The 24,322-nt window shown below is 36.6% G+C and overlaps 1 protein-coding gene across 2 annotated transcripts in view; it reads left to right on the forward strand.

Annotated features, from left to right (window-relative positions):
- The window catches only part of ATP9B (ATPase phospholipid transporting 9B (putative)), a 155,875-nt gene that overhangs the window by 87,210 nt on the left and 44,343 nt on the right, over nt 1–24,322 (forward strand). For both annotated transcript variants that reach the window (XM_054284784.1, XM_054284786.1), the window contains exon 12: nt 17,890–18,050. In XM_054284784.1, the coding sequence (XP_054140759.1) occupies nt 17,890–18,050 (161 nt within the window). The remainder of the gene's footprint in view (nt 1–17,889; nt 18,051–24,322) is intronic.

A 24,322-nucleotide genomic window follows, 5' to 3' on the forward strand; every position in this document is an offset into this window, starting at 1 on the left:
CCTTCTTAACACTAGATGCTTTTTGAATGAACCAATATTAAAATTTAAATATGTAGACATGGTCTATAAATGCTCAGCAAAAGACTAAAACTGAAATAAGTTTAGGAAAACTTGGATAGGAAAAATTGTGAAATTTATGTACCTGTTCAAGCATGGGATTTATCTGTATGTTAAACTTAGAAGGATTTATTGTGTTTGCTGAAGTATTTAGTCATTCAAGCAACAATTTTCTTAACTTAAAGTCAACGCTTACTTGTTTTATTACAATTGTAAAAATTGTTTCATTGCCTAAGGATGCAAACACAGTCTGAAAAACACAAAGATAGAGAGTGTAGAATTTTCTTAATGGATCAATTCAATATGTTTTTAATTCCAACAATATAAAGAAAAATTATTTCTGGCAAGGTTTAATTTCAGTCTAAAATGATATATGTTCTGCGCTTCAGATAAATGTGAAAGTGGTAACATCAACATTATAGTGTAATGACTCTCTGCATTTTACCTCATTGGCAGTCACATCAGCTTACTCAGGAATGCAGTTCCAGTCTTTAAAGGAAAAAAAAAATCAGATTGAATTGTGCTCCTCACAATGCTGTAATCAGTAATCAATCCTATTTGGATAGATATTCTTAAACCTTGGCTTTCTGGATGAAGTTGGACTTGTCAATGCTAAAGGTCATTTACAGGTGTTAATTAACCAAGAGGGAAATTAACAAACTAAGGTTATTTATTTATTTTGTCTGGCATTTTTCAGTGTTCTCATTCTTCTTTAAAGTGCAGAACAGTTTTTTGTTATCTAAATTCAGAGTTGCCTTTGCAGCTTTAGTCTTCATAGAAAACAAGACTGTTGGTGCAACCCTTCTGCAAATGTGACTTGTTTCCATCAATGGAAACAGATTTTGGGGGTGAAGTTAAAAAACCACAGTATTCTTGGCAGGAGATGGAAGTGTATTTTGTGTACTAAGATTGAAACATTAAAATTTCTTGACGTTTGTAATATATATACACCCAGAATGTACACAGTAATGCATCAAAATTAGTGGAAATTATCTTAAATGGAACTGCTGAGAAGCCAGTAGCCTCTCTAAAGGAGCTACAGCATGTAATCTGCCTAGCATGCTTCAGATCAGTATAAAAATAGTTGTAATGTTGCTAATCCCTAAAAGCAGCATTCAAAACACTTTTGCTTCCCCCTTATTTTATGGAATTTTACATCTGCTGTTAAATTTTAACATCAGAAGTAAAACTTCATAGTAACCATTCAATGTTCATCAAAATAGTAATATTGTTTTTACCCTAATTCTTAACTAGCCTGAAAGCTAACTACTCTTGTGGTTCCTGCTTTTGTTGCTTGTTTGCTGTTTTGATTTGGTTTTTTTAACATATGAAAATCTCAAAAGGGTGGTTGGGGTTTTTTTCTTTTATTCTGTATATGTTCCCCTTGGTTATTTGAAAATGGCCTTGCTATTCTGGTAAACTGAGGCAAAATCACTTTGCTACTCTCTCTCTCTCAGTCTCTCATTCTTTCTCTCCTCCCAAACATCTCTTTCTGGTTTTTTGTGACCAAATTTACTTCTCTGTGTTTAAAAGGCTTTTATCTATGCTCATTCTCCATTTTTATGGGGATGATTTTTGAAAAATATTTGCTAAGAAAAAGAATACCCTCCCTCCAGTTCTTGGAGTGAAATGGAGTGGCTTCATGTGGTAGATTCATGTTGTCCCAGAAACTCATGCCACTTCAGCATAGCTATTTCAATATTCAAAATATATGCTTCTTCTGCCTTGACACATTTTTTTTGAACAGCTATAAATTAGGTTGTCCAGCATCTTGTTAGTGGCATTAGTAAGCCATTCTTGTCTCTTCTACCCCAAAGGCTGACATTTCTAAGTCCTATTTGCATTTCTGTTCTGGGCTTCATAAGGGCATTCACTTTATCCTGCTGCTACACTGTTGAGCAAGAGCCCAGTAATTCCACTTGCATGTTCTTTTTACTAAATTGATAATTTCATGTTCATAGTCTGTTTGAGAAGAATGGCTTTCTCTGGCTGTGTGTCTGAAGGGTCAGGGTTAGAGTAGAACAGTGAAAACTGTTACATGGCTCTTCATGGCAAATGTTAGGGATTTATAAGAAAAATGTTTATGCAGCACTTTGTATTGGAGTATAGTCTGCTGTAGTTAATCCTCCTAAAAACTTCTCTTTGTATTTGATAAAACTGAGAAAGCTGTCACCTACAGGTAATATGTAGTGACATGCTTAGCTTGTCCCCTGACACAGAGCTTCTGTCCAAGGAAGTGATTAACTACCAGCTTCCCATGAAGTATGAGAATCCTTTTCTTGGTCTACAGGACAATTTGTGGGATCAGGTCACAGGGAAATGCATATCATGTAGTGGTGTTGATGCTTTTCTCTCCATGTGCTTTCATCTCTGAGCAAAGGAAGGAGAGTAGCACTTTGAAGAGCCTGGTGTCCCTCAGCAAGAGGGATGGAACTGTGTTGGGTAAGGAGGAAGACAAAAGGTAGTTTTCTTTAAAAGTTTGGAAAGAAAGGGCTAAATGGCAGAGGAGGCACCTTTGTTGTTCCAAAATTAGAATGTAGGAATGTTAATGCTTAGAAGCAGTCAGCAGTGTTTTAGCAAACCAAAGACAAAATTTGTGTGTCCTTTACTCTGAGACAGAGAGAACATCTACCTACTATAATTATCTTTAACACCATTAACTGAAATAGCAAGAGTGTCAAGTGGGAATTTCAATCCTTAGATGACTAGTATGGAAAAAGCATAATTCCACATAAAGGAGCTGAGGTTATAAATTTTCTTTGATATTTAGAAAACTAGAAGAATGCTAGATTTATACCATGATTTTAAGACAATAAGAAAACAATAAGACTGGAAGTCTTGACTGACTTCCTTGAGTGTATATGTGGACAAAAATCACTTCATGCAGTCTGTTGAGCCAGGGTGTTTTGTACACTCATGAATTTTATTTACAGCATGCTGCTTCTTTTCAGAGCCTTGGTGGGGCACTTTTTATCTTCATTAGCAATGCTTTTCGAGTAATGGTGTATATATTTTTATTCTCTTCTTATTTACATTGTTCTCCTCTAAAGAAATAAAATGGTAATACTACAAATGGGAAACTGAGGCACGAGAGATAAAGGAGGTGGGGTGGGGGAAAGCAGAAGAGCCACAAAAGAAACAGGAGCTGAGAGTGGTCAGTTTAAGGTATTCAACTTCATTTTTCATCCAACCTAGCTGAATGTTTTACAGTACTCTTAGGTTTCAAAATCCACTAATTTGGGGTTTGTGTACACATGATATATATGGGTTTGTATGTATGTGATGCCTGTAGCCTTAAAGTTGATCCTCATGTATTTTCTTTGGCATCTTAAAATAATTAGATCATTACTTGCTTATCTACTTTGCTGTTGTATCCCTAAGCTAGAGAAGTTGTTCCATGATGTGGCCTGCTATCTATTCACAAGTAATTTCTTGTTTGTTCTGAAACCAACAACTAAACATATCATGCAATTGGTATACCTAGGCACGTGATAGGTCTTTTCTGGCTGCATGAAAGTTGTGTGGCACCCTGTGTTGCTGTGTGGTGCCTGAGGCACTCAGCCTGAATGCTGCTCAAGGACCAGGCTGAGAAGCTTGGCTGTGCTGTGTTAGGGTGCTGCTGCTTGGGACATGGATGTTGAATCACTGTCCTTTATCAGCTGGTGCCACTTTTTTGTTTACAGAGTTTAGTTCCAAACAACTCATTGCTATACAACAATATACAGAACAAGTGAGGGAATGGCCCTTCAGTAGTGGCAGAGAATTCTCACTGTACTCCGGATATACTCCTGAGTTTACTGTGTATTTTAGAGTTCATGCCAAACTCTAGCACTGATTTTGCAAAGCCATGTAATTTATTCACAGCTGTAAAATTCCTACAGTGTTAAATTTATTCCCTATTGCAAAGCTGTAGAAGGATAAAAATTGATATATGCCAGAATGTTAATGGCAAGCCACAAACCATGTCTAACTTGGAGTCCTAAATTCTGGAGATTCTCATCAAGAATGTTACTTGATGTTCTGTGATATCTCTCTTCCCATTTTGGAGACTCCCATGAAAAAGTTGCTTGGGTTTTGTTATCTTAGTGTTTTTAGAACATATGTAGGTTAGAATTTGTCTCGGTAGTTCAATGTCATTTCACACTGGTGTTTAAGGAAGGATCAGTGGTGGAATACACAATTTCTGAAGTAATCTATAAATCTATTAAAATAGATTAACCTCACAATATAGTCAGAACAATTCTTAAAAAGGATCAAGTTATGGAATAGTAACAGCATGCTATTTAGCTTATTCACCAGAAATTACATGTATTTTACCTGGAACAATCTAAGCTAAAATTAATGATTTATGGTAAAATAAAGAAATCATTTTAAATGTTGTCATTCTGCAGGAGACAGTGCAAAAGGGAGATTCCCTGCACATTTGGCTTACTGGAGTATCCCAGTAAGCTCTCAAAGAAGCAGACTCTGATGGCTATTTTCTCTCAGCTGCTGCTTCCACTGCTGCTCATCAGCTGAGGGCGTTTGCTTTTACCTTTTCATTGCTCCTTATGGCTTTGTTGCCATTCAGAATTTAATCATGCCCTTGGCAAAATGCAGCTGCTGGGAGATGAGGGTAGGGGCAAAGACCTCTCAGAGGGTACTTGGAACCTCATCCCATGGCTTAGGACTGCACCATTTTCAGAAGGCTCTGCCTGCAAGGCCTTGCTGGCTGTGAGCAAGCCAAAGTGGTGGCAACTAAAATACTGATGTTGTGGAAGGAGGCTGCTGTGCATTTTCCCACATTAGGGTTATGTTCTGTGCGCTTGGTGTTTGTTAATAAGAACAATTGTACCACAGTCAGCACTTTTTTGGTTTTTTTTTCTTTATTGTGTGTATTTTTATAGGAAATCTGAAACCTTATTTTTGTAATATTTTTTCCTTAGTTAAGATGCATGCAAACACATTTCTTTGATATATAGTTCCAAAAACTTGATGCTGCAACTGTGTAGAAAGTCAGGTGTGCCTAAGGTCCTTATGAAAGCTAGTTGTTATTAGGAAAAGCCTATATAATGTCTTTTGCATAATTTTCATTATTTCTGCAATTATTTTCATATTTTTCTGAATAAGCTTAATTTTTTCTAATATGGAAAGGAACTCTATAAGAAATGATAGAGATATTAATTTTAGTGATGGGTAAGTTGAAAGTATATTGATTATTATTTTTTACAATTATTATGAAAGAGGGATGTCCCAAATGTCAGAAACTAGGATGTTTAAGACCTGCAGAGCATTCTTAGAATAGATGCTCATCCAATTTTCAAAACTTCTATTTGGATGCTTGCAAGCATTAATTATTATTTACTGTTATTATTGGATAGCCTTCTCTTTGTGTGGAGCAAGTATAAAAATACATCTTTCAAGGTTTTTATGTGACTCAATAATTCATGCAACTGAAGTCTCATGTATTTGTCTAATTAGTGGAGGCTCAGAAACCATCATGGTTCACATGACCTGAAATCTTAGTTTACAGTGATGGATATCTAGAGGGAAAGTTCTTTCCATATCAGAACATAGTATTTGTTGTGGTGTAGGCTGAACATACTGATCATTACTAAGATAATTTACTGAGTTGTGTTTGATGCTTGAAGTAACAAGCTTGTCATAATCTTAACGAGTACAGTCTTTGCCCTTCTGTTTTACCTCAGTTCAGAGAGCAAGCCTGTGGATACACTGAGCATTAAAATCAGCATTCCAACTTGTACCAGATGAAAATAATGTGGTTTAGATTGTGGATTAGTTTGTAAAGAGTGGATTGCTCTTCATATTCTTACAGCTCATTTCCTTCCCATCATATCTTTTGGAATGTATCCCAAAATACTGTTTATACAAAACAGCATTCAGTTTCATTTCTCTTATGATTTGGAGACATTGTGGAATCTTTTCTTAATCTCATAGTCTCCAAGGAATCCACAAAATGTTTTCTTTTGTAAAAGCAAAGATAGATGACTTGGGACTCAGCTCAAGAAAGAAAATAAGATTCCTACTGATGCCTACTGGGTTTGAGGGATAGGCTTTTTTTTGTTGGTTTTTTTTTTTTTTTTGTTTTGCCTATCACATGGAGCTCTTTTTCTAGTTTAAGTTTGACAGTGCTTGGACAGTTGTTTTTTGAAAGAACTGTTGAAAAACTTTTTGATTCAGTTAGTTGTGATTCCCTACTATATGTATGGTCTCTGGAAGAGATTCAGCCAGCACCAGTGCTTTGTATTCAATATATCTTTCTCCTGACTACCTTCCCCCTTGCCTTGTTTTGCTTCTCCACCCTATTACTCTGGTCTAATGCTTTCACTAGGTCCACCTGCTTCTCTCTCTTTCTTTTCTTTCTTTCTTTCTTTCTTTCTTTCTTTTTCTTTCTTTCTTTCTTTCTTTCTTTCTTTCTTTCTTTTTCTTTCTTTCTTTCTTTCTTTCTTTCTTTCTTTCTTTCTTTCTTTCTTTCTTTCTTTCTTCTATCTTTCTCTATTTCTCTCTTTCTTTCTCTCTTTTCTTTCTTCTCTCTCTTTCTTTCTTCTCTCTCTTTCTCTCTCTCTTTCGTCTCCCTCCCTCTCTTTCCTTCTTTTTTCTCTTTGCACATCTTACACATGCTCATTTTTTTTCTCTGACAGGGTAGTACATTTGTGAAGAAGAAAGTTTAAGTCTTTGATCAGATGAAATTATCAAATAATCTGTCACAATTTTTTTACCTTGAAAAATGCTGTCTTGGTTAGTGTGCACTCATATTGTGATGATAAAAGATGATGATCCTGGTTCAGCTCTTACCCGCATCTTTCCATGAGTTCCTTCCTCCTTAGCCTATCCAGCCCTGTCACCTTCCTTTTAAAGCTACTTTTATCACAACTCATGTGTCTTTCATCTGCTCTGCTGTCAAGTTGTTGACTCCATCTTGTGAATGCATTGTTGATTTTTTAACAGTTTTATGCACAAGAAGAAATTTCCCCATAAGCAGCTGAGTAGCCATTTCATTGACCTTATCCATACATATTTTTGAAATTCCCAAAGGTTCTCTGGCACTATGTCCACATCTTATTCTCACTTTTGGGATTTTGTTTCAGCTATAACTTGTATCATTAATTGTATCAAGTATCATTACTAGATCCTTTGTGCTCAAATCAATTTATCTTTTCATGGCTTGTTGTGGTAGTTCATGCAGTACCTGATGCAGCACTGTGCTTCGTCTAAGGGGATCTCACTCTTGATTTGCAGCTAAAAAAATCAAAGCAAATTTGTGTGTATTTATAAATTTGGAGGTTGTAGGAATTAATTTTTACCAATGAGACACACCTAATTGTGTTTGAGCTGTGAAACAGTACATTTGAGGGCACAGCAGAAGTGTGGAGGGGCGTCCATTTAAGTGTTGTATTCCACGTATGAATCTTCCCCTGGCCTTTTTTTCCTCTTGCATTGAAGCATGTATTCAGTCAGTATCTTATTCATGCACTGAAGAAGAAGTGTGTTTATGTTTCCCCTCCTTTGAGACGCAGGTTTGAATTGTTTAGCAGATACATTAGCTGATGTTCCTACTAGTTTTATAATGACTCTCTCCATTGTGAGGCTAAGATATGCTCTGTGTGCACTGTTTTATTTTTAAATGTATTTAATTCTGTAAACACTAGGAGAGCTTTTAATGCCTTGCATAATATTTTATATTCTATTTTGACCTTCCAATTTTCTTTGAGAACCTGAATAATTTATTTCTAAGTACTGAAGTGTTTTATAGTTGTACTGCACACCAGTTTCCTTGTGGAAGGTCTGCTAGCTTCCAATGACCCTTAGCTACCATCTGGTACAAATTCAAAGTGCTTCTGTCATCTGCTGCTAATTGCTGTCACCTGCATATTGCAGTCACTGAGCAACTTGGAGTGCAGTAAAGCAGGAGGCATACTGCTTTGTATAGCTGCAATCTATCCATAATACCCATGATTTCTTTATTAATATTAATTTAATGATAAAAGAAGTATATGCCTCGTGAAATGGTATGAATTAATATAAATGACATTTCATGTTTATTTTAATAACTTTCAGGGTTTAATCTGACGTTCAAAAATGCGTGTAGGTTTGTATTATAAATATATTTATTATTTCGGTATTCTTCAGCCTGTTTATTCTGCTGAGATTGTTCAAACTGAATCTTACAGAAGAGTTCTTTAATCTTTTTTGTAAGCTGATAAGCTTTAGTCAGAGCACTAGCCTACAGCACCATATTATATTAATGTATTTTACTTGTAATTTAGAGAACAAGAAGAATATCCTGATCTGAAGGCTAAACTGTCCCCTGTGGCACTTGCACAGCTGATAATCGTGAACTAGAAAGATGTGTATATCAAATAGTTTACAAAATGAAGCCAGCTGTGTTTCCCTACATACTGTGGCTTCCTGACATGCATCATTAAACCTTATTAGCTACTTCCTTTTACAAAGATTCTTGTAGTCTTGAACATTGCATATTAACATTTTCTGCCCCTCCAACTGGAAATTATTTGCTTTATTGTAGAGTGTCAACTTGCTCTAGTTTCTGATATGCGTTCTAATTGGTACTTTGGAGTATAATCATAGTGAAATACCACTCAGTGCATTTCTTTATTTGGAAAATTAATACAGACCTTTTCACTTCATCTGTCAATCTGTGCAACTTTTCACACAATTCCCAACTGTTGGGATTGCTTGCAAACCATTAAGTATGAAGTGGTTCATAAAATGTCTTGAAGAATATAAACACAAAAAGAAGGAGTTGACTTTTATGGTAAGATTTTTTGTTGTTGTTGCTTGCTTAATAGAAATAAAGCTATTTCAGCTGATAAATTTAATGATGTAAAAATTCTAGAAAATGTAGTGATATTATAAAGTTAATTTTTGTTGTTCAGATGAGGCTTTGTTTAATAAAACCACCATCCTGCACATATGCACACACACACACCACTTGATTGCTGAATTCTGATAATGGAATTCAGCTCTTAAACCTTAGGAAAGCAGAATTTTTGAAATATTAATCTCTCTGTGGGTAAAAATAGATTTGGAATTAAGTACAAAAATCATAATATGTGTTAAGTATATACATTTGTACATATTTACAACTCTTTTCTATGTCTGACCAGAAAGGCAATTAAATACTTTTGATCTTTATGGACAACATTTTGGAAAATATTATTCCAGAACATTATTTGTTTGTGTGATCTCAAGAATAATTTCAAAGAAACATGTTCTGTTAATTGTCTTGAAACATATTTTGTATTTATGTTAGGACAGGAGGCACTCGTAACACAGACATTATATAGATTATGAATAACATGTAACTGTATAAAGAAAAAAATTAAGAACCATCCTAAAAACCTTTTTGTTGATATTCCTCATCTAGAAACTTTGCTATTTGTTTCAGAAAGACAGTTATATTTGTAAACACATCAGTGCATTTAAATTGAGCTATAAATTTTAGAGCTCAGGTCATAATTTCTTCTACTTATTTGAGTCTGAAAATTGATGTTTTTACATAATATTAGTAAGAAGTTGCACATCAAATATTATCTAGAATTCTTCACTAAGAAAATCTGTTTTTTATGTGCCTTAAATGGTTGTGGACATTTGCTCTGGATTTATTTTGGTATTTCTACCCAGACTTGAAGAAGTGTCACTCCCTTTTCTTGGACATTTTTCTATATATTCTGACATTTAATTAATCTTTTAGGAGACTATTGCTGATTTCCCACTGTATGGAGCATTTCTTAAGCTTCTATTTGATTTTGAAGTTAAAATAACACCAAGTTTTTCTTTCAATATATATCTCAGGCTTTTTGAAACATTTCTTCTCAGTTTGCAGGCTAACAGGATTTTTTACTCAGGAATAGCTGGGGGCAGAGACAAAAGTTCAATGCAGTCAAAATGCTCTTTCTCAGTTCCTTTCTCACATGTTTTTCCATTTATTCTTGAATATTATTATATGTAAATTACATTTTATTTCTTATGAATAGGATTCAGATTTAAATGCTTCAAAACAAACTATGAGATGCTTTGTGTTGTGTGGCTGTTCATTTTTTTAACCTGATTTCCTGTGCAAGAATACCTGGATGGTTTTCTTTGTATCTGGACCTGTGCTGAGACAGGTTTAATGATGGACATGGAGTATACACATCAGAGGAGTAGGGAGGTTGTAGAAATGCTCCACCAATTACTGAATCACTGCATACTGCCAATTTTAATTCTCCATTCAAGAATTTTTATTTATTCTTTTGCATTTATTGGCTAATCCATTTATGAAAGTTTCCTCAGTCACTTTAATAATCTGTGTGTTGGATCTACGGTATTACTGTAATGTATTACTTCATTTACATTTCCATGAAGAAAGGTTGCAGCTCTGCTTTCCATCTACTTTGGGGCATAAGCACCAACTTAATATATATCAGTGTTTCTCATTGAAGTTTTTTTCCAACTTTCATTAACTTTTATGTATGTAATTACAGACATACATTTACCTAGAAAGAAATTTTAAAAATGAACCTCTAAATTTAACCTCTAGTAAGATGGAAGGAAAACATATAGTTTCAACTGTTTTTAAGTTTACTTTCATTTTGAGATAAAATGAAATGGTGACATTTTAAAATAAGCTTAGACTTTCTGGGTTCTTGGCTTCATTTCTTTAATTATATTCTTAATGTAAAAATTGACATGTGTTTTGATAACCTTAGCTCTGACCTCTCTTACCCCAGCCGTGTGTGAGATTAAACTCATTACAAAATGTAATAATTTCTGCTAATAGCTTAATCTAGATAGTCTATGAGGAGATGAGTTATTAACACCTCTTTTGAATGTGGAGTAAAGAAATGTTGGATTTCTGTAAGCATCCATTTTCCAGTATTCAATTTCAAAGATGTCTTTGAAAAAGCTGTAAGGTTCTCATACCGTTTATGAAATATTATTACACATACTGTGTTATATGTAAAACCCACAAATGCAATCCCTGCTATGAAAATACTACATTTGTGCAGTTTTCTATTGGAAAAAGTTATTTAGACCAGTCAGCCACAGGTCTGACAGTACACTTCAGGCACAGGTCTGAAGTGTAGGTATATTACTATTTCCAACATTTATGCAAATGAAAGAACTAGCTGTTGTCAATTTGTTAGGTCCCTTTTGTAATTCTTTTTTCTTGAAGGAGGTAGTACCTGTTACTGAGCTATTTATTTTTTTTTACATAGATCTCAAATTTTTGCATTTATTTATTTATATGCAAATTTTACACAATAAAAGTTTTGGAACCAGTTTTCTCTGCACTAATTTTGTGGTTATTTTGGTACAGCTAATTATCTTAATCTGTGGGAGAGTAAATAATGTTTTTTAACCTATTCAGATTTGAAAAAATGCCATCTCCATTGAGCGTATTTTAATAATAGTGTGTAATGTGTAAAGCTGCTTATTCTATATTCTGACCCTTGAAAGACCTGATTACATGACAGCATCCATAGAAAAGTCTTGAGTTGAAGCTGGTGATGGCTGAGCTTAAAGAAGGTATAACAAGCACATGTGGAAGGTACATATGAAATATAAATCTGAAGATAATGTTGCAGTGTAAAATCAAGTACCTTTAAATCCTGCTCTTCCCCCACCCCTGAGAATTCCATGTCTTAGCAATATTGATCAGATATAAGGAGGATTGCGAGTGCTTAGAAACTAAATTTTTTTCTGTGCTGTGTACCTAATTTTTTTTAATTGAAAAAAATCCTGATGAATTAGAGTTTCCCTGTGTGAATGTTTTTGGTTGAAGTTTCCAGTATGACTAGTTATCTTAGATAGCAATTCTAAATTGATGGGTGGTCTTGAGAAAATGTTTTCAACTGGTAGCTTTTAATAGGAGGAGAGTATGTAATACAGCACAGTCCCTGTATGAATACCGGAATTCAAGGGGCTGTTAGCCTTTTCGATTTCTTAACGTGCTCTGTTACACATCTTAATCATTTGTGTTTGTGACAAATACATAGCAAAGTCGGAGAACATATGGTCGCACAGCATCTGACTGCTGCTGCCTTAAGGTGCCAGACTGTGGCTGTGTAAAGGTGTATGAAGTGAAGCGTTTCGCTGGGGAGGAAGCAGAACGGTGTGAGTGCACACTCCGAGGTGTCAAAGCCGAGCCCCTCGCTCCGAAGTGCCCAAGCCGAGCCCCTCGCTCCGAAGTGCCCAAGCCGAGCCCCTCGCTCCGAAGTGTCCAAGCCGAGCCCCTCGCTCCGAAGTGCCCAAGCCGAGCCCTTCGCTCCGAGCGGCGCTCGCCGAGCGCGGCCGAGGCTCCGTGCGGCACAGGCGGGCGCGGGCGCCCTCTGCTGACCAAAGCGCTCACGGCAGCGCTGCCCGCCCCAGGCTCCCCTTCCGCCTTCGGGCAAACGGGAGCCAAAGCCAAACATCCACGGCTTGGCTTCCCTGCTCCGCGTAAAGACTTGTTCTAAGAAAAAACAGCGGATTGAAGAATATTTAGAGACAATACTGTAGTTTACCAAGCCACAAAAGTGTTAACGAAAGCCAGATTTATGGCCAGAAGGATATTAGGAATGAGTCATGTTCAATTTCTCTCATTGGGATCATTTGAAAAAGTATTTTTTACTACAAAAAAAAATAAATCGTTGGCATTCAGGTAAACCAGGATACAATTGAAAAAGAAGACACTCTTAGGAAGGTTATGGAATCTGTGACTAGCATTTGACAAAACGAGGGCCTTACTTCAAACAACTGAGCCCTACCAAAGTGCAGTTGTGGAAATAGCTCACTTACAGTTTTTATTGCAGTAGACAACTAGAGAGAGCTAAGCACCTCTAAAATCCTGGAGAGGACTCTCAAGCTTCAATTTGAGTATCCAGACTCAGATGATGTTGAGTCTGGAAAAGGCAATAATATAAAATGTATAAATGAGGCAGTGAGAGAAAGAATGGTGTGAGTCCTCTTTTTTTTAAATTTATTTTAGAATTATAGATATTTCTATTTACAAAAGGAAATTATGCATCCAAAGTGATTAGTTTATTTCAAAGCACATAAATATTAATTTATGAATAGAGTGTTAAAGTAAAGCCAGGCAAGTCAGAAGAGTAATTGCAAAACATAATAATAGTATTCTGCTTTTAAGAGCAATTAAACCTCTGGTTTTAAATATGCATCAAAACACTACAAAAGTGTACTTGAGCTTCTGTTTCATTGGGCAATGAACTGTATTTCTTCTTGGGTTCTAAAATTTCTGCTATTTTCAACATCTGTGCATTGGAGACAGACTGATTTATGTAAGAATACAGAGAAGTAATTTGTTTCTTTGGGGATACAATTAACACTAAATATCCAAAATTATTTGTTGCAATCAGTGTAGGAATTACATAATTCAGTTCCATAAAACTGCAGTATTAACATGATACCAAATATTTCACTTTGCACAAAGGTTCAGTTGCATGAAGGATGAATATTTTTTTGCCAAAGGTAAGACAGAAAATTTTACTGGAATCAAATGAACTATTTTCTGGTAATTACTTCTGCACAAGTCAAATGGAGTAGACTAAATAATTAAAGTTTATTTCATTTTTATGAACTTAAGTAGACCAGTCCTCCCCCTGCATTATTGCTCAATTCTAAAATTAATCAAATTTGTAAAAGGTTTTTAGTGCTTCAGAAAATGTTCTCAAGGTTTCATTGTTGCTCTTGCAGCTAAACCAGTGATGAGACTGTTTGAAAATTGATGTCAGAAAAAGCAGGGATAGGTGACTTTTTTACTAAATGGTCACTTTATGTTTTTTTATGTTTTTTTGCCTTTCCCACCTTTTAATCTACTGATTAAAAGAATGAGGAAGATATTGATTAAACAGAGTACCATACTGTATGCAAGATTTGGTAGGCTTGACATTAATCAGGTCAGGTTTGTAGAGAAACATATTTGTGCAGACTATTGCATCAGTAGAGGGAATTAAGGGAAGATGCTTCCTAAAACTGAATTTACTTGTTTTGATTCATAGTTATATTATCTTAATGTGGTTACTGGGATTGCTGAGCAGCCAAGTCTTTGAATCATAGGAGACTTGAGAAAGAAGAAACATTTACAGATTCCAAAGTTGCTCTTTGTGGTTTTAGTGTCAAAGATTAAGGTAGTTAGATAAGGATGTGTCACTTTATTTAGCCTTTAAACACAGATCAGTAATCTGTTATTTCCAGGGACTATGGGGAGGGTTTAACCGATTATTGAAGAAGGTCTTGGAGGTTTGGATAAATGCAATTGATTGTACAGTAAAATATATATAATTTTTTATAAATGATGGAATGCTACTAACAATTTTTGTTAGGCAAACCTTGTTTTTGTTACCCTGAAGCTGAAAGATGTATTATTTGAATTTTAGTCCTTTGAAGTATTTACTGTAATATACCTTTTACCTCTAAGTGTATGCTACAACTAATGGAAACATATATAATATACTAGTATTCAAGGCTTAATAAATTAACTTCAGAGCATGTATTAAGAATAGGAAAGGAAATTTTTATGTTTACAGTGCAAATTAAAACCCAAGTCCCTCTCAAATATGCATACCATGAAATTTCATTGTAGTCAATGTAGTGTTTGGCAGTGCAGAACCAGGCTGATTACTGAAATATAATTACCTTTGTGGAGGAATTTGGTTGCAGGGGGAAGTCTGTCCTAAGACTGTGCCTTAATACTTCAGCAGTATTAAAGTAGGACATTTAAAGGCTATTCGTGAGCAATTATTTCTAATGCACTTTAAACTGTAATTGAATAAAAAATGGCTGTACTAGACTATTTTGAGAAATCTTTGCCATTTTATAACATTTAATTATCAAATTTTGCCTTTCAGTATTCTCGCATTTTAAAAGTTCTCATTTTCAAAGTAATACACATTTTATAGTGCTAAAAGAATTGTTCTATTGCTACAATAATAACTTCAGAAGATAACCTTTCCTAAAAGTTAAGCATCTAGGGCAGGAACAGCAATATTGTTGTTCAGATTATATTTCAGTAACCAGAAAAGTTCTTGTTGTTTTCAGCTTTTTAATTAAATTAAGATTTTTCTCATAAGATAATGAATTATACCTTGTGGCCCAGAATGTAAAGTGTAGACTTTGAATCACTGCCTCATTCAAATATGAAGTATTTTAAAAACTTGTCAGCTTTTTTACCACGCAAGTAGACAATTGGTGGTATAAGCCATTACTTTATTGAAAACCATTAGCTGTTTAAAACTCTGTGCATAAATTAAAGAGGAGCTAAATGGATTTGTGGCTGTTGCCATTAGTAGCATTTTAAATTATACAGGCAATTATTGTGTTCATTTTCATTATCCTAGAGCATCTCTTTTCCAAAACTATTGTGGTTTTCTTAGACATTATGTACAAATTTTCCCTTGGTGATTAAAATTTCCAGTGGTGTGTTTAATTTTATTAAGTTGTTTCAAATAGAAAAAATATTATGACAAGTAGAAGAAAATTTGTTTTACTAATATGGGAAATAGCAATAAACGTGGAAAATTGCTGCAATTCTTAATTCATCTATTTCTAATATTTTTATAGTTATTCTAGTTACTATTTTCCAAAGAAAAGAAGTAGCATTTGTAAGATGGCATATTTTACAAATGCTTTGGTAAAATCACAGTCTAGTTAAAATGAAGTCTATCCACTTTTCCAATATTCAGATGAATTTTAGAGAATATTAGTGATTTTCTACATGAAATTTATCTGGATAGTTCATCATGTTTCATTAGTTGACTGCAGAAATTGTTTAAGTGGAAAGACACACAAACTAACTAAGTATCTTTTAGTACATTGGAGTAACTAGTTTTTGAGAAATGGAGAATGCATTTCTATTAAAACTTACTTTCTTTGTGTGCCTTCTTAAGTAGAATTTTGCAATTGCCTTCACTTACTATAGTAAATAAAAACAGTGACATTTACTATGGCCAATAGTATGATCTATATTTAAAAGAATGGCATTATTAGTGGCAAATCAAGTGTTCTTGAGCAAAAGATTTATAGTGTGAGAAGTTTTTCAGCATCGACTTTTTTATTGTCATAATACCTCTCCAAATATGTTTTTTTTGGGTCCCAAACTTAAATTCACATCTGTCTTCATCAATTAGAAAGGTATTGATGCTTTGAGTTAGCTACATATCAGTGCGCAGTGGACTAAATTTAATGTTTCTGTCCTAAAAGTGGCATTCTTTCCAAAGAAGCTCTTTATTCATTTCTCTTCTGGAGTGGGGTTTTTTATGGGGGGTGGAGAGGGGAGAGATAGGCTTTCACTACCATGATGCAGGGAAAAAAAAAGTGTGAGGTAGTAGTTATGCATATTGCAAGACAGTGATTCTTTATTTTATTACAAAAAAAGACCAACTCTAGAAGGCCAGATTAAATCATTCCTTTCACTTTTTAATGGGATTTGGATGAATAGAGTAAAATATGCACTTTGCATTCATTGATAGCATCTTTAGGTTGAGGTAATTGAGTCTTTTTTCCCTGACTGAATGAATAATGACTTCATCTGATCCTCAGCGAGGCCTGAAACTTAGGCTGCCTTTGTCAACGCAAAAAGATCTGGGCTTTGAAACATGCTCTACTTCCCTGGCTTCATTTTTCTTCATTTTAATCCAAAAACCTATTTTTCTCAATAATTCAAGCATAAACTATGTAGTAGTTGAAGCAGCGGAAATTGCAAGATATTTGTCCTCGTTGTGCTGCTTTTTAAACGCAGCTGATAAATCAGCCGCTGTGGTCTTCAGCTGCCTGCTTCTCTAGGGAAGGGACAGCCCATGTGTAAGCAAGATTGCTGGAATTTTTAAGAACTATATTTAAAGTGCTTCTTTTTCAGCCTGTTTGTTATCTAAGGAAGTGTTATGTTTTACTGCTCTTACTGGCAAGACTTGGAGATAAAAGGGGCATCTGTGATAGGGCCTAGGAAACTCTTCCTGACATGATTTTCCCACGTATTTTACTGACTACTAGGCCATCCCAAAAAGTGGAGTAAAAATACCTCAGCTTACATCATACATTATTGAAATGGTGAGAGTCTTAGTTACATAGCTTAAATATATTTCTTTCATGAGAAACAGTGGGTGAAGGATAGCTTCTCCTAATGTTGTACTTAAAATGTTTCTAAATCAAATACCTTTCTATTCATGTGCAGTTGAAGCCCTGCTTCACTATATTGGTTTGAAAATGGATATTCCACTTGATTGTTGTTTTTATTATTATATTGGATAAGTGAAAGCTTTATACAATTAAAAATCGGTTCTGTGGCATTGGTTCAGATTTACAGAGTGGGATAAGATCATAGAGATGAGTTGCAGTGCACTTGTCACATGAATAAGAAGTCACAGGCTCTGACCCATGTGCCTCTTGGTTCTTGAATCTAACAGGTATTTGATCTTCTAGCAGTCAATGGGTAATACCCTGTGCCAGTATTTTTGCTGAAGCGTGACAGAAGAAAATTTTCCCTGCTCATTTGTTCATCTGTAATTATCTTTTCTCCTTGCCCTTCTGTGTTCCTGTCCTAGAACAAGGAATGGAGAAGGGATGTGTCAGATTTGAAGGTGTTCAAAAGACTTGGCTGGGACAGTTCATATTGGTTCTAGGAATTGTTATTGCAAAAAACCAGGGAATATCTTTTGTGTGCAAGCATAGGAATAACAATCAATGCAATTATCAAAGTTCAGTTAATAGTTGCAAGTGCATGGATTTTTAATAGGTAGGAATAACGAAAGCAAATAATGCTAATTGTTTGCATTGCAGAAGCATAAATAAAGAAAAACTCCTGATTAACTTGATTTCTTTTTCTTCTTCCAGGTTGGCTTGCTGGACCTGGAGCTGAATCAACTGACCAAAGCCCTGTTTTTGGCTTTAGTTGCACTTTCAGTTGTTATGGTCACTTTGCAAGGATTTGTAGGCCCGTGGTATCGCAACCTTTTCCGGTTCCTCCTCCTGTTTTCCTATATCATCCCAATCAGGTAGGTAGAAGAATGAATGCAAAATACAGTTGCTTAAATTTACTGTATGTGGCTTTCTTGAAATTTATACTTGCTTCTCATTGCAAAGGAAATTGATCTTATCAGGAAGCTGAAGGAGAAGGTGCCAACAAATCTGCTGATTCTTGAAGGATCACTGTACAGAAAACAATACTGTTGTATTTTTTCTGTATAATGTTCATCTTGCTGGAGTAATCAGGATATCTAATCCTTTGCTAGCATAAATGTATTAATAAGGATACAAGGTATATGAGAAGGTGGTTTCAGGAAGCAGGCAGATGAATGAACTGCTAGACACATTATGGAATTTTATTTTTAATGCCTTAAATACTAAAAATATTCCATTTCTCTGGTTAAAATATAGACTTTTTACCCCAATAATAATTAATTTAAATTGGATGGCTGAATAATGTAAGTGCTCTTTTACAACGAGAGGAGTTTTAACGTGTAACCAAGTAGAGACTTGCCCTGAATTAATTAATTCATTAAGCATGAGTACTGTATATTCAAATTGCAGATAAACTGGAACACGAAATAATATCCATGTGTGTAATCAAGTCTTCTGTGGACACAGAAGTGAGAACAGTGCCCCTGAACTGAATTATTTTCTTTGCAAAATGGACATACTGTTTCCTGTTAAAATACCCAGTGTTTAGATTAAGGTAATTGTTAGTTTTAGATCCTCTTTAGAACTGTTCAGTTTGAGATGCATCATTCAGTAAGCCCAGTGATCAGCCAGAGTTATCAGCATCTAAACTGTAGCTAGATTTAAGACCTGTCCCCTCAGGCATGCACATAATATTTAAGTTCACATAGTAAAGAAAAGAAAAATAACAGGAGGATTTCATTAGGCCTTTTAATCTAAGTTTACATTACTTACACGTTACTGTGATCACATTTTTAAAGTACATGTCTGTGTGAAGGAAATTGTATCATATTTGACCAATGGGATGCTCAGGAGGAAGCCTCTGTTTTAACATTTTATAACTTAGGACTTTATTTTTAGAGTACTTTTGTGTTGCAAGAGAAACTGATTCTGTGGGAAGTTGAAGGAGAAGGTTCTGGCAAATCTGCTAGAACCACAATTTTGGAATATCTTTCTAAACACTGTCACTGTCGTAACTCCTTTACTGCTTGAATGACGCTGTTCAATCATATTGCCCTCACACCCCGCCCCCCATACACACACAGTTACTGAGTATTAAGCAATTTATCCATGTGAAGAGGCAAAAAGGCCTCCATTCAAATGTTTAAGTCTATGTTTTACCACACGTGTACTTTAAAACTTCCAGGGGAGGAGAAAAAAGGGCATCACTTCTAACTAAAGGACAACTTTTAACCATTTTAATGTCTTTGTTACTGGATGCAAGAGGATTAAGGCCATATAGGTGTTGTAAGTAAATTTTATTCTATAATGAAAGTTCAACATATGCCATTAAAAAAACATTTTCACTGAGCAGCTCATTTTCAATGTAGGAGTTCTATAGTGGACTTGTGGAATAGCTTTTTTCCAAAAATAACTTCTAGTATGCATCTAATCCAATTCACAATTTTTTGTGAGAGATAATATAAAAACTAAAAGTATTAGAGAATAAGGTTGGTTTAGTTAATCAGACAGGAATTTATCACAGAATGCTTTCCTCCCTAGAGATTTATCTGTTTCTCTACCAAATCTTATTCAACCTGAATCTTCATTAATACAGGGTTGCTTCCCACACTGTCAGCAAGAAGAACAACTCAATCATGCTGGTGTTCAGAGTTGACTGCACTTCCCTTCCTCTCTTCTGTATGTTAAGCATGAGAATGACTTAATTTCTAAGCTGTGTTTTGAGTGTAAACTCTCAAAGATGAAAATTACAAAGCCAATGACATCCAAGCACCAGATGTTGTACCCTCCCATTATTTTTAAAATAATGGTGTGGGGGAAATAATTAACTTAAAGATTTAAATGAAATGTCAGAGATTAGGATTCACTGGTAGAGGCAAAGCATATCTGGACTCAGGCAAACATGAAGTGTGTTGCTTGATAGTTTTAGAGAATTCAGGAAGTTTCTAATTGTGGAACTTTTTTGCAATTCTGTTTGGCTTTTGGTTTGCAGAGCAAGGGAACTTCCAGGTATGCAATAAAAACAGATTTTCATGGCTAGACATGTTTGGTGAAGATCATCAGGAAGATGATGATACAGTTAGTAGAGTTTAACTGATCTCTGTGCAGCCTCTCCTATCATTAATAGGAAGAGGAACTTTTCAGATGCTTCAGAAAGAAGCTGGTTCCATGTGTTTCAGCTGCATCCTAAATACTCGTCTAGATCAGTGTTGCTTCACTTTGTGCAGGGTATTACTGTGGGATATATAAGACTACAGAAATATGCATATAAAACAACTGTAAAAAGACCCCAACAGCACTGCAAAATAAAAACCACGCCTATGAGCAACACTTACCCACCCCTCACCTTCAAAAACTCAGCCTCCAACATTGCACACATTCTGTGGTGTACAAGGATTTAAGAAAAATGGAGAAAAAGTAGTAATAAACAGATGTCAAAAGCTCAGTCCATCTCTAAACTGTTTGTAAGTTAGAATCATTATGCACAAAATGGCTTTGAACAGCCCCACACCTCCAGAAATCTGCTGCCCTAAAAAGTCAAGCTATTTTAATTCCTTAAGATTTATCAGGGAAAGAGGATATAAAGCAAGTCCTTGACAGACTGTTCAAAACAAAGTAAATCTCACTATGATTATCTTCATCCATTATCTGAGTTTTTCCATGTTCTTTAGCATTTTTAGGCATTTTTCTAGCTGATTCTAGCCAACTAGACTGTATCGCCTGGTGTAGTTGTCACATAGCAAGCTAGTGTGTGTGTCCTCAAGTATGTCCATGCTGCTGCTGTTTGTGATACCAGTGTGGAAGTTCTTAAGTCTGTGATGTCACCTTTACTTTTTTAATAAGGTGCCTTTGTTGAACAACTTGTATTTTTTGGATTGTCTGTTTTCTGAATTACATGGGTCAGAGGGCAATAACAGTCATGCTAATGAAAAGCCAGCAGCCTGGGTGGGGGAAGATTTTTGAATAAGTGCAAGAGAATAGAAGAGGTTTTAATCAGTATGGGGTGCAAGATACCAGCTGCTACTGAGATGAAAATTCTGATGTTTGTGTATATGGGTGTAGGAAAAATGTTAAAGCTGTTAGAGAGCCTTGTCACAAAATGCCTCTGTTCTTTTTCCTGGCCTTGAGTACTAACATGTCTTTATCAGCTCACTTGAGCTATCATAGCAAATGGTTCAAAAAGCCCAGGCCAAAGAAAAGACTTAGTGATGGCACTGCCCCATAAATTGGATCCCTTCCATCACCAGCGGACTTTGTTAATTCATTGTCCAGTTTTCTTCGCCACCTTGAAAGACAAAGTGAGTTGCACTATGTGTTGAGGTCTTCTGTATGTTTGGGTTTTGTTTAAAAAAATAAATAAGTAACCAAATAATGTAGCCAGGAAAGTTTTTCAAGATAATTAGCCAGTGTTTGGTGAAATTGCTGCTTCACGTACAGACGTGTGAGTCTTGTAGCTGTATGTGCTTCTGCTTAGCTATTAAGAACTGTAGAGGATTTACCATAAAATTATAAGATATTGACTTGGGATCTGTTAAAAATGTGTATCACCCAGGCTCTATATTTAGTAGCAGTTTACAGCTGGATTGACAGGGGCTTAATCAGCCATCATTTTAGAAGGATCCTTTAGTTTTTATGTGAAAAAAAGCTGAAATGCCTCTTGGCCTCTCCTTTGTACACCCCGAGGCTCCTTGACACTGAGCTGTTCTGCCAAAAGAAGCTGTCCCAAATGACTGGAAGGAACTGCCTTGCACTTAAGTAGTAAAGTTTTGGGGCACTACGTGGTTCTCAGCTGGGTTTTTTTCAGGATCTTTAAGAGAAGCACTTAAATCCTTCAAATTATGTCAGTCTGTTCTCAAGGGCAGTGAGGAAAACACTGCTAGGAGGTCTAATATCTGAAATTCATTAATAGCCTCTCAAATCCCAGATCATACAGATATGAATTTCTGTGTTTTCTTGAGATCCAGGGAACTCACACCTCTGCAGGCTGTCTAATAGCCACAAGCAACTATGCTGCTTTCAATCATGCTGTAGTTTCTGCTGTATTGGAGATTATCTGTATAATCTGTAGATGTGAGAGTATCAGTACATGAAGTGTCACACAGAGAGACAGAATATATTTTAGATATATGATGCAAAGATTTCAGTGTGGAAGAGCTAAAGAGCTGCTTATGAAGTGGCTTAAGCAAGTGGTTTAATACACATTTAGTGTATTGTGCTTTACCATATAATGATATTATAATGCAATCTCTATAGAGACTGAAAACATTATATGACGCTTCATGACATTTTGCCAATTAATTTTCCAGTGGAAGTTAAGGTGTGTCTCTCTTGTGCTAAGACTGTTTTACACTGTCCAGTGTGGTGCTGTAATACTGCGTGAGCTAGATTTTTGCTTCTCTAAAATGTCTGATATTCATGCTACACAGAAAAACACAGAATCAAAGTTATTTAGATTAGAGGAGACTTAAAAGATCATCAAATCCAACTATTAACCCAGCACTGCCAAGTCCACCACTAAAACATTTCCTTAAGTGCTAGTCCAACCTGTGGGTCTTTTAAAATACCTCCAGGGATCTAGACTCTACCACTTCCCTAGGCAGCTAGTTCTAATGCTTGGCAACAGTTCTGTTGAGGAAATTTTTCCTGATACCCAATCTAGAGTTCCCCTGGTGCGACTTGACGCTGTTTCCTTTTGAGACTGACCTCCACCTGGCTACACCCTCTTTCAGGCAGTTGTAGAGAGTGGTAAGGTCACCCCTGAGCCTCCTTTGCTCCAGGCTAAACACCCCCAGCTCTCTCAGCTGCTCCTCACAGGACTTGCGCTCCCCAGCTTTGTTGCCCTTCTCTGGACACTCTCCAGCCCCTCAATGTGGTGCATTCTTGTAGTGAGGGGCTCAACACTGAGCGCAAGATTCAAGGTGTGGCCTGGCCAGTGCTGAGTACAGTGGGACAATCACTGCCCTGGTCCTGCTGGCCACACTATTGCTGATACAGGCAACCTGGGCCACCTGGGCACTGCTGGCTCAGGTTCAACAGCTGCCAATCAGCACCCCCAGGTTCTGCTCTTTTCTGCTGGGCAGCTTTGCAGGCAGTCTGTCCCCAGCCTGTGGAGCTGCCTGGGCTTGTTGTGACCCAAGGGCAGGACCTTCCAGCTGGCCTTGCTGACCCTCATACAATGGCCTCTGCCCATTGACACAGCCTGTCCAAACCCCTCTGTAGGTCCGTCCCTTCCTTCCTTCCTTCCTTCCTTCCTTCCTTCCTTCCTTCCTTCCTTCCTTCCGCCACTTCCTTCCGCCACTTCCTTCCGCCACTTCCTTCCGCCACTTCCTTCCGCCACTTCCTTCCTTCCGCCACTTCCTTCCTTCCGCCACTTCCTTCCGCCACTTCCTTCTGCCACTTCCTTCCGCCACTTCCTTCCTTCCGCCACTTCCTTCCTTCCTTCCGCCACTTCCTTCTGCCACTTCCTTCCGCCACTTCCTTCCTTCCGCCACTTCCTTCCTTCCTTCCTTCCGCCACTTCCTTCCGCCACTTCCTTCTGCCACTTCCTTCCGCCACTTCCTTCCTTCCGCCACTTCCTTCCTTCCGCCACTTCCTTCCCCCCCTTCCTTCCGCCACTTCCTTCCTTCCGCCACTTCCTTCCGCCACTTCCTTCCGCCACTTCCTTCCGCCACTTCCTTCCTTCCTTCCGCCCCTTCCTTCCCCCCCTTCCTTCCGCCACTTCCTTCCTTCCTTCCTTCCTTCCTTCCTTCCTTCCTTCCTTCCTTCCTTCCTTCCTTCCTTCCTTCCTTCCTTCCTTCCTTCCTTCCTTCCTTCCTTCCTTCCTTCCTCCTTCCCTTCCTCCCTCCCTTCCTCCCTCCCTCCCTCCCTCCCTCCCTTCATTCCCTCCACTCCCTCCATTCCCTCCCTCCAGCCTGGTGTCCTCCACAAACTTACTCAGGAGGAGCTAGATCCCCTTGTCCAGATCATTATTACAGATAATTATAAAACAGGACTGGCCACAATACTGAGCACAATCAGTCTAAAAAAGAAGTCATTTTTAAAGTGATCTATTGTAGTAAATCTTTCTCCTTTCAAATCTTGCAATATTGCCTATTTGCTTCTAGGTTATTTTTCTGGTTTTACAGCAAGTAATACAAGAATTTGTGTA

Source organism: Melozone crissalis, unplaced genomic scaffold (assembly GCF_028551555.1).
Source record: "Melozone crissalis strain CALT ecotype California unplaced genomic scaffold, PUWL_Pcris_2 ptg000042l_1, whole genome shotgun sequence".
NCBI classification, from domain to species: domain Eukaryota; kingdom Metazoa; phylum Chordata; class Aves; order Passeriformes; family Passerellidae; genus Melozone; species Melozone crissalis.